General features: G+C 42.1%; 1 protein-coding gene across 1 annotated transcript; it reads left to right on the top strand.

Annotated features, from left to right (window-relative positions):
• The first annotated feature begins 9,790 nt into the window (after window positions 1-9,790).
• LOC127782991 (uncharacterized) lies at window positions 9,791-11,883 on the top strand. Its single transcript, XM_052310287.1, has 2 exons — window positions 9,791-10,080; window positions 10,837-11,883. Exons 1-2 carry the CDS (start codon window positions 9,826-9,828, stop codon window positions 11,644-11,646), a joined length of 1,065 nt encoding a protein of 354 aa, XP_052166247.1. The 5' UTR covers window positions 9,791-9,825; the 3' UTR covers window positions 11,647-11,883.
• The last annotated feature ends 65 nt before the right edge of the window (window positions 11,884-11,948 follow it).

The raw sequence follows: 11,948 nt of genomic DNA, 5'->3' as shown, positions 1-11,948 counted from the left end.
AGAACTTTTAGGATCAGTATAGTATACACTACTAGTATAAATAATTTAATGGTACATATTGATTTAATCGTTTACTTAATTAGCTTGCAGTATAAAATCTATAAGGGTAGATTTGTCTTTCTATGTGGCGGTTTGGGTCTAGCCTCTCCTCGCTGGTGGCCTCATTCTCCGCATCATTACTGTCGGGTGCGCTATGTGCACACGGGTAGAGATGCAAGCGGACCGACCCACAAACCCGCTTATAAGCAAAATTATTTACTGTGTAACTGATGGGGTTGACTCGCTGCTTACCTACTAATTTGACTTATAAATGGATTTATAGGTTGACACATTTGCATAACCCATAGGTTATCATTTATTTGATTTATAAGTAGACTTACGGGTCATCCAGCTTGTATCCCTACACACGGGTGCATGAGGTTCTGTGGCCACATCAAAGCTAGACAGTGATGCATGCCAGCCTCTGGACGGCTGGGTGAAAACTAAAATGTGTTTGCATGGACAACAAGCTATAGCACTGACAAATGAGAATGATTTAGGTATTGTGGTGTATGTTAGTAGTCCAAACTGAAATGAGATAATGAGTTTCTTTTTTACGTGCACCACAGAAAGTGAAAAAATAAATGCATTTATCAGGTTCGCCGTCATCTCTCGCGAGTGTAGGGCAGGATGACGGGGCAGCCTAGCGGCGACGAGTCCAGTGGCGTATGTAGGATTTAGCGTATGGGCGGTCCGAGTCACACAACAATTTTATAAACGCCGTAAATGTAACGACGCTAATATATAACAATGCAATTATAGATAATAAAATAGACAAAAATATATCATGATATATTAATAAAGCATCTTAAAGACTTTAAATTATGAGATTGGAAAAAGAAGTCTAATTATTAGAGACTTATAGACTAAAAATATGATATATTAGTAAGGCATCTTATTAATTAGATGCCTTATTAATTAAGTCTCCTAAGTCTACGTACTGGGGAAAAGAAGTTTACATATCAGAGCAAAGAAGATCATATGGCTTATCTAAGTTTACGTATAAAATTAGTAGTTAAGTTTACTCTAAAGCGGTGAAATCTGAACTGAAGGTCTGAAGCGGCGTCGGCGCTGTCGCTCGTCTGTAGACGATGATGATATGACGAGAAGTAGTCCAGCTCGCCACCTCGTCAATCGCGCCGGCCATCAGCGCCGTCAAGCGGTCGCGCCCCGGCCTCGCGGAGTCGCGGTCATGGGGACGCTGCTCGCTGCGAGCGCTGTGCCTGGCCGCCTGCGTCTGCCGTCTACGCACGCACGTATGATTCGTGAACTCAAATTGGTACCAGCGAAACGGAATTGTGGAATCGCGAACTCCAACCAACGCGCGTCGCGCTCGCTTCGGCTTTGATCGCGTGCGCCGCGAATCCGCGATGTCGCGACTCATCCCCTAAACCCTACGGACCGGCGCGCCACTTCGATTTTCTTTTTTTTTTCTTCTTAATTTCAGGGCTCGGTAGCGATTTTTTCGATCCGCCCCTGGACGAGTCATGCCATCATCACACGCTCGCCTTCGAGCAAGTACAATAGGGTGATTCAACATTGCTTTAAAAAAAATTATATTGTTCTAATCCTAGTTAGAGGAGAGTGAACTGAAGAGAGAGGAAAGTGTGAGCGCTTATTCTCTCGTGAGCCTAACTTACACTTGACGTCACAAATATATAGGGATTCAACATATAAGGATTAATTGAGCGTATCAAATTTCTAGTTTACCCTTGTAAATACATGCAATATACAGTACAATGTACCATAAAATTTCTCTTATACTATGGTGGTCCCTACTAGTAAGTGAAGTAGAGCAGTCTTGGCAGAGAATTCACTACACCAGATCCTCATATCTCTGACGGGATACCTGTGACGGGCAATCGAAATGGTCACTGATGACCGTCACCTCTAACGGGTCATACAGGATGCCGTCATCGGTGAGGCATCCGGCTGCGACCCGTCACAGGTAACTAGTCACCTGTGACGGGTTAAAAATAGAACCCGTCACAGGTGAGGTTACCTCACCTCAAACGGGTTTAAGTCCTAACACGTCACAGGTGACTAGTTACCTGTGACGGGTCGCAGCCGGACAGCCCGTCAGAGGTGAGGTTTACTCACCTCAAACGGCTTTTAAGTCCCAGCCCGTTTGAGATGACTTCTGCCACTGTATATATATGTCTCCTCTCCCAGCGGGGCCCACATGAGGAGATAAGGCTGGCCGGCTCCCTCTTCTCCACTTCTCCTCTATCTCTTCCACTTCTTCTCTCTATCTCTCCTCTCTTTCTCTGTGCCGTGGCGAGGGGAGGCGCGGCGGCGCCGGGCCGGCTAGGGCGGCGGCGGCCCAGCCGCCAGATCCGGCAGGGGCGGGAGGGGAGGTGCGGCGGCGCCAAGCCGGCGGGGGCGGCAGCGGCGGCCCGGCAGCCAGATCCGGCAGGGGCGAGGGGAGGCGCGGTGGTGGATGATGGATCTAGAGCCGTGGCGCGGTGGCGGCCGACGGCGGGAGGGGAGGCGGCCGAGGCCCGACGGCGGCAGCGGTCTCCACCTCCGCCGCCTCTGCCGGCGACGCCTCCAGCCGCGCCTCCGCCTCCGCCCTCTGCCAGCAAGTCCTCTTTCACCCATGTATTTTGTCTTGTGTTGTTCATATTGTTCCAATTGTTGCTACTGTGATTGATGATTCTGAGTCCTATGGTGATTGAGATTCTTGTGATTTTGTTTTGTGATTGGGACAACTGCGATGGAACAAAGAAGAATTGTGACGATTTTTTTGATTTGTGAATGCCAAATGCAATCGGTCGAAATGAATGTGATGGTAACCTAGGAGGATGGTGTTTCTCTTTTTTTCCCCCTTTTTTTCACACCAGTGACGGCCCCAATTAGTTGGGCCGTTTGAGGTGACTCTCACCTGTGACGGGTTTTGGTTGGGACCAGTTAGAGGTAACTCTCACCTGTGACGGGTTTTAGTTGGGGGCCGTTTGAGGTGGCTCTTACTTCTGACGGGTCTTCACCCGTCACAGGTGACTCAAGTCATCAGTGACCACTAATCTCTGACCGGGAGCTGAACCCGTCAAAGTTGAGGGTTTGAGCCCGTCAGTGTTGACCTGATCCAGTGTAGTGATTGGAGTTTTTTTTTTCTTAAGCAGTTGCAAACTTCATTAGCTAGAATCACGGTCTAGCATCAGACTCTCCTCAGTGAACCACGTACTGGAAGAGAAGTCACAACTGCTAATTTATGCTAACTTATGCACTACTGTATTTGTCGTCCGTCGAACCAAAAAGAACTACAATTCCAGGATTGAGTAGAATCTCTCCTTATTTCTTGTGCCAAAGATCTGTAACATGATCTGTTACTCTCTTCATCTTAAAATATAGTAATCTTTGAATGGATGGGATACATCCTATCGTACTACTATGATATATATCTGTCCAGATTAGTAGTACTGTTCAGTACTATTAGGATATGTTTCATTCACTAAAAAAGTATTATATTTTAGGACAAAATTAGTAGTAAATGGAGTCTGAGCTCGAGTTCACGTTCTAGATCATTTCTACTACCATTAGAAACTACAGTAAAAATCGTACCTTAATTTGACCTGGAGCATATACATGGTCTCTTTCTGGCTCCGCCCTGTTTGTGGTCAATTGCCCGTCTTCTCGCTTATACAGTTATACTCTGAAAAATAAATTTTTGATAGTCATATTTCAATCCAACAACTTATCATCTTAATAACTTTATCGGATTTAATACGTGACTCTCCATTCTTCTACACATGATTAGCTACATGGGTATTGAGAAACGTAAATATTAATGAATCGCTTATCTACGAGAAATGACTAGTAGCATGTTTAAATAGATAATAAGTAGAATTACTTATCTTTAATCTGTGTGGCAAGATGAAATAGAACTATTAAAAGTATATGGAGGGAGTACTTCAAGGTTATCATCTTATCAACATTCCTCGTAATTTCACGAGAACGATTGGCACTACAGATCACCTCATCATGAGCTTTTGCTTTTTGCTCGTGCCGTCCCCAATACAGCGACATTGTTGCATACTTCCTCCGTTCCAAAATATAGGTATTTTTAAGGTTGGCATGGGTATTAAGAAATTATGTGAGAATAATTAGAAAAAGTGTGTGATTGATTGAAAAGAGAAGGTAGGCGAAAAATAATGGTTGTGAAGGTATAAAAATAGCTTCATTTTAAAACAATGTACTATACTAAAAATAACTATATTTTAGGACGGAGGTAGTACTTCATTGCGTGGTAACGGCTGGTTCGTCGTCGTCTGATCCATGAATCCATCATCGACGGCTGCCTGAATTTTCCACGACCACTCTTCCAAGTGGAATCTTGGATTTCTTGCATGTTTTTTCTCTCTTTATTTTGATGGGGATTTAGCAGGCATCAGATGGCCGGGAGAAGACAGACTAGCGTCATTCTCTGACCAAGATTTTGGATTTCAGCGTCGTTTCTTCTCTTGGAGACTGTCGATGTGACTGTTCTTTGATGTGGTGGTCAACGTCAGGTAGGAAAGGATTTGCAGTAGATTACTAGATTTGTCATTTGCACACGAAAACCTGTGGGGGTAAGGACGGCAACGAGACAATTTGCAATCTTCTAGGTGTGCTAGCGCTGGCTGTGTGGAGGAAGCGGTGTTTTAGTGGCCTTTTTTTTTGGTGAATTGCTGGCTATCGTGGATGTGTGGTGAATCCACCATGGGAGGTCGAAGCTGCTTGATCATCTTGATAACGAGCTTGGCAACGATGTCACATCCGTGGTGAAGTCAGAGCTGCTGTCTTGCGAGGGCATGTGGCAAACTTAGCAACGATGACACGTGTTTGGGAAGTCGGAGTTACTATGTTGTGTAGCGAGCTTGGTAACGATACCCTGTGTTGGTTTCCGTCTTTGTGCAGTTTTTTAGCGAGCTGGTGTTGTTCCGGCCGGCCGCTTTTGAAGTGTCCGGCGAGGCTTTTCTCATTGTGGGGTTGTTTTTTTTTTTTTCATATGATCCGTCTAGGTTTTTACTCCTGCTTATTGAAATATAATTGGCAGTTGTTAGTTTAATAAAAAAAAAGTGACAACCTATAGAATCAAACCCAATTCGAATCTTCTCAATAGTGATCGAGCTGGTCTTGAAGTACAGATTTCTGGACAAATTCAGAATCTTGGATAAGAAAATAGCACATATTGTAGTAATATAGTAGTATGAAATGCATATATAGCGCTTGACAGTATCAGTACACCTACCGGGCGTGCCTGATTCGCAACATCACTGCATATATGTGCGTGATGGATAGAGAATATACAAAAAAAAATACAGGTCAACTAGCCAAGCCAAGCATACTCTACTTGGCACCGAGCCATTAAATTCTGGGTATCTAGTGTGTGGTCCAATGGTCACTGTAACGTAGTACTCAACACTTCAGGATCACATGCTATGTGGAATGGATATACAATTACACTAAGTAGGGATGCTTTCTACTCTGAACTCAAGCTTAGCTAGTAGGAGTACTAGCATACTAGCATGATGCATCTGCATTGTACTAGATATTGTAATTGGTTGCTTGATGCAACTATGAACAGATTCCTGAATTTAGGGCGTGTTTAGTTGGGGAAAAGAAAATTTTTGGGTGTCACATAGGACGTTTGACCAGATGTCGGAAGGAGTTTTCGGATATAAATGAAAAAACTAATTTCAGAACTCGCCGGGAAACCGCGAGACGAATCTTTTGAGCCTAATTAAGCCGTCATTAGCACACGTGGATTACTGTAGCACTTATGGCTAATCACGGACTAATTAGGCTCAAAAGATTCGTCTCGCTATTTCCCCCATAACTATGCAATTAGTTTTTCTTTTTATCTATATTTAATACTCCATGCATGTGTCTAAAGATTCGATGTGATGTTTTTGGGAAAAACTTTCTGGGAACTAAATGGGCCCTTATTGAAGGACACTAACAAGCTAGATATAATTTGCAAGATGCCATGGGACTATCATATGACAGCTAGCACCATTTTATGAACAGATTACCAAATTTTTCTCCCAATTTGCATGCCATTTTGTGGTCGAATAATCTGCGTGATGCCATAACGCTATGTCGCTACGACAGCTACCAGTCCAAATGACACGCCAAGTCCATGGTCAAGTCAGCCTCAAGATGGACACTGCCACTGAATACATACTGAATCGGATGGGTTTTTCTCTATTGGATTGGCCCCTCTTAGCTCGCTGTCAGCTACAGCAATGTCAGCTGCAAGTGCATCTTTTTTCTTAGCGACACCACGGCACTATGCACCGGATCCGAAGTAACGGAAAAGATAGTTTTGGGTTGGCAAGTTGAGAGAGGTCACATGAACTGTATAACACTTCTGAAGAAACAACAATAATTGCTATAGAGCAATGTGTGCAAGCATTGCAAAAAGAGCAGTGTACTGTTATCACGGCAGCACATAACTTCCAAGGACAAGAGCTAGGGACAGCAGCATTTGATATCCTTCCAGCAGCAAGGTGCATGATGCATGCTGCTATGTCCTACCCGTGTAGTAGCATGTGACGAGCTTGAACAGATCATTTTCAGAATTAAAGACGAACTGTCCCATATTGTTCAACATGTGACATATTACTATGTCCCAAAAGAATCAATTTCTAGCTACGAACTTGATCAACTTTATTTACGGGAGTAGTAGTACGTACTAAATTTTTCTGAAACCAGAAGGCCCTTGCAGTTGCAGGCATACATCAATGTGCACCACCTGTGTGTATATCAAATGCACCGATTCAGTTCAGCCCACTTTGTCACAGAAAAAGCATGCTTGGCAATTATGCAAGTGCAGCAGTAGACAGCTAGATAACCCTGTGTTTTTGAAGTTGATGGCATTGGATGATGAAATGTTTAGTGCCATTTCAGACCAGAGAACCTGCAGGACTGAGCATAATAGTATATAACCAAATGACACAAAAAAAAATCACTGCAACTCGCATGCTTACATTGTACTGGGCGTGTAACCATTAACCAAATGCAGATCTCTGACGAGGCAAGTACTATCCATCAGGAACCGAACAAAGATTTCAACAGGCAACTGGTCTTAAAGAAAACCAGAATCTCTAGCCAAGCACATGCGCTCCTGTCTCTGAAGTGCCCGTGCTTCACTGCAGATTCGGCGCAACCACAGTGCTCACGGCATCGAAATGTTCAGACTATCAGTTTCTAAAGAAGAAAGGCTTCATAATGCGTGTAATTTCAAAATACAGAGCAACGTGAATGTTTACTGGCGGCGCCAACCAGCGTACACCCAGTGCAAACACCAACTTCTAGCTACGAATCTAAATATAGAACGGAAAGAGATTAGATCTGCATGCATCGATGCATCACCATCAGACATCAGTGGAGTTGTGGATTTGATCGCCATTTACTGAAGATGATGTTGTCACTGTCAACCACCAAGGCAGACACCAACCACGAAAGGGCATGTAGCCTAGTGGTTATAGTGACCTAAGTAGTACCCCAAGGTCCTTAGTTCAAATATTTTATGGAGCGAATTTCAGATTGGGTTGTTTGTGGGGTTAAGTTCTCTATTTCAATGGCCGTATATATCCGGTTGGATGTAGAGACCGGGTAAAAAAAAAAAACCCTTCTCTAGAAAAAAAAAAAAAACAGGCAACAGCCTTGCGTTATTCGGAGAAGGAGATCATAAATCTTCCTGGGCTCAGGGTCCAATACGTTCGCCCGAATTGCCATTCCGTCCCAAGAAATGGTGGGAAGCCCTTTCCTGCTAAATGCATCACGGCCCACGTTGGAGATGCTCCCGTCTTGGGCTAACACATTACGGCCTGTACCTTAGGGCTGATTTGCTTTACAATCTAAATTGACCTTACAATTTTTTGTCAATGTCAAATTTTGGTAAATTTTGTCTTGCCTAATTTTGGAAAGGTAAAGTTATGTTTAGATTGAAAATTGACCTTACAAATTTTATCAATGTCAAATTTTAGTAATTTTTGGCATGGTTAATCTTGGCAAGGTAAAGTTGTGTTCGGATTGAAGCCAAAGCAACCTAATTTCACTATTGAAATGGTCTATTTCTTTAGGTATGCCAAATTTAGCTTCAAACCAAAAATACACCAAACACTGTTGAAATTGTCAAATATTGGCGATGCCAATTTAGACCACAAACCAAACCAGCCCTTATAAAAAACAACCGATAAACTTTCTTACATCATGTTGCCTAAGTTACACAAATTACAAGGACAAACTAGAAACCGGAGAGAGGAACACATGGAGAAACATGTGATTCACGAATTGTTTATTCGATTAAGACTATTCTCTATCTCTTCTCTACTATTATAAAATTGAAGATTTTTTATCAAAATTTTAGTACGTCACCCGTGTTTGAATCATTTTTAAATTTTTATACAACTGTTTTTGTCGTTACAGCTAACATACCGACCTGAAAAAAGAATAGGAAATAAAAAAAAATTCACATGTGGCCGATTTGAAGGCACACGAAGCAGCCACCCAATGAACGTGACCGATTCCCATGCGCGTCAATCTGATTTTCCAAAAATAAACTTCATAAATACTACCTAAACCAAAATAAGTGCAGCCGTGGGTATCCGTGTCTAATACAACATCTTTCCTTTCTCTCATTTCATTCTACGTTTAACCGTTTGTCTTATCTCTACTATTATAAAAATTAAAGATTTACTACTCGCCTCGTCGTTCGTTTCAATTTCATGTGCGTGTTCATCGTCGCCCGTGTGGGAGACTGGGAGCCCCGTTTGTATTTTCGGCGTTGTTCGTGTGTGATGGAGTCCTGTAGGGACGCGGCATGCAGGCACATGACATGCAAGCCTTGACTGCATATGCCATCCAGAGATCAAGCCACTCACCTTCTACTGACTTTGCATGCGTACGACTTTACACCTACCCAAAGGTTCAAAAAAAAAAGTTCAAAATTGAAATAGGCCAAAGCTAAAAATATATGGATATTCATGATGGATCTAAAATAAAAAAATAACTAAATCACTATAAAACTGTAATAAAATAATTATATGAAAAAAATATTATGCAACCTAGCAAAGACATAATTTTGATTACAAATTTAGTACTCGTAGTACGCACAACATAATTTAACTTTTTTCTTCCCTGTTGTAACGCACGGGTCTTTTTCTAGTTTGAAAAATTTATGAATTTTTTTTTAAAAAATAGTCACACATAAAGTACTATTTATGTTTTATCATCTAATGGTCTGTTTGGCAAGAGAAGGAAAGAGGAATGAGAGTTTTAAGGAGGGAGTTGATGGTGGGATTGGTCATGGGAGTTATATTTGTAGTCTCCATCCCTTGTTTGGTTTCACATCGAATTCCCTCTAAGTCTCACGAATTAACAGGCCTCCCCCAGGTAAGAGATTGGTGGGAATTCAACCTTTTAATTCCCCATCTCAAGCCCTCTCGAATTTCCAAGTCTTCCAACCAAACTACAGACTTAAACTCCCATATATCATAAACTCCCATTCCCCATCACCAACTCCCTCCAACCAAACAGGCCGTAATAACAATAAAAATACTAACCATAAATTTACTAACCATAATTTTTTAAAATAAGATAAACGATCAAATGTTAGACATAAATAATGTAAAACTGAATTTATTTTGGGATGGAGGGAGTAGATCAGAATAGGTGGTATAATACGGCATCGCACGACCCTACTCACCCTACCAGGTTTTTACTCCTGCGAAAACACGGATACAAAAGCTCCAAAAAAAAAAAAAGTAGATCGAGAACCCTATAGCCCCCTAGTTCGCCATGAACTTTCGACCACGGAAGCCGCCGAAAGACGGCAGGGTGTTCGTCCGCGGTCTCGCCGCGGGCACCGGCGAGGCGGACCTCCTCCGCCACTTCGATCGTTACGGGGTGGTGGACGAAGTCTCCATCCCGGGGGTCGAGGCCGACACCCTCACCGGCCTCCCGGCCCTCCGCTTCGCCATCGTCAAGTTCGGCCACCCGGAGTTCGCCGGCCTCGCCCTCGCCGATCGAGAGCAGGTCATCGACGGCCAGACGGTATGGTCGGCGTCTCCGATCGACTTGACGCAATTAATCTCTCTTTCTGAATATAAGCAGAATAATGCGTGTCAAATTAATTTTCTTGCTTTATATTATTGCGCCATATGTAGTTGTGCTCACAAATCATGTTTTACATTGCTGGATTTGAATTTTCGGAGTGTTTTTGCACAGATGCCAGTTGCAGCACAAACGAATAGATTTAGAACCATATCACTAATTGATTTATTACACTACTTCCTAATGATCATATATAATATGTGTGTGTTAGCCAATGATTTGGTATCTTCTGCTGGAGATTACTTGACTACAGGAATAGCTTTTCTTTAAGAGAAATTTTTTTGTTCCTGAGAAAAATCTAGGTACCAAATTTTATACTAGAAAAATTTTGGTACCTTAAGATACATAATAACTAGAAGTACCAAATTTTACGTGAGAAAAAATAATACATTCTGATACCTTTTAAAAATAGTAAAATTTATTAGAAAAAATGGTACCTTCTTGGCTTCCACCTCTATTGAGTAATGCCTAAGTCGTAGCATCAAGGTCTGACCCAAATTGAGCGAAGGCTGCCACTTCACGATATTGTGCCAGTTCTAGTTTTGTACTATCGCAGATTTATTTCATAGCTTCCAACTGAGCGGCAATACCTTTTTAAAAATAGTAAAATTCTTTAGAGAGAGGCTAACAATATAATCAGTGTGATGAACCATTCTATGGCTAACAAATTTGTGTCTCATATATGTATATGCATAGGTTCATGTTGGAAGAGAAGACCCAAGACAATCGGGATGCCATAGTTCAGGATACAAGCCTCTCAAGCAGAGCACTCGTCAGATTGGTGAAAGAAAACGCCGTGTTGGGGATATGATTAAGGTAGTAATTGGCCCATTGCCAGAGGATTCTTTAGAAAGAGGGCTTTTGAAGTACCTAAAACAATTTGGATCCGTGGATGCTGGAATGCTGATCATTGATTGTATCATCAAATATATCTCCAGAGATGGGCAAGAGTTAACTGTGAAGATTGACAAGTCCAAAAATGCAGCTTGGTCAACCTGTGAAGACACTTTCCACTTTTCTGATAGACGCAAGAACAGTGATGGCAGAATCAACCCCAATATCTACCGTGGATTAATAAATAAAACTCCTCCTCCTGCTGCTGCATGTGCTTACTCCTACAACCGAACTGGAGGCATTGCCGGAAAAAAATGCAACATCCCCAATGGTTCTTGCAACTATCCTACATGCCCCAAGTCCTATCATGGATCAATTGTGAATCAAACACATTTTCCTCATCCGGCTGCATATGCTTACTCCTGCAACCGAACTGGAGGCATTGCGGAACAAATGTGCAACATTCCCAATGGTTTTTGCAACTATCCTACATACAAGTTGAATCCCAATTTCTATCGTGGATCATCAATTGTGAATCAAATTCCATTTCCTTATCCTGCTGCCTATAGTTATTTCTGCAACCCAACTGGAAGCTTTGCTGGACAAATATTTGATGATGATTTTGCTTATCAGTGTGGCGGAATGAATTGGAACGCCACTATGCTAAATTAAACTCCCAACGAGTTTCATGGTATGTGTTTTATTGTAAATTTTTTTTTATCCTTTTTGTATTAGCTATTTAGATTTCGTTTGCCAATTTTACCGTGGCTGTACATCACTACTACTCCCACTTAAGATTTTGCCTTAAGCTTTAAAGTATTATATCTACTCGCATGTAAGATTTTTCTGTAAGCTCAAAGAATTAAAATCCAAGCTGGTTTCCATTGCAAGCAGTTGAACCATGCAGTTATGTCGAGCTAATTTGTTTCCTTGTTTTAACTATATCTTGAAAATGTGCAGCACCTTTATTTTTT

The sequence above is a fragment of the Oryza glaberrima genome, chromosome 8 (genome assembly GCF_000147395.1).
Source record: "Oryza glaberrima chromosome 8, OglaRS2, whole genome shotgun sequence".
Taxonomy (NCBI): Eukaryota; Viridiplantae; Streptophyta; class Magnoliopsida; order Poales; family Poaceae; genus Oryza; species Oryza glaberrima.
This window is presented reverse-complemented; position numbering and strand designations above follow the sequence as displayed.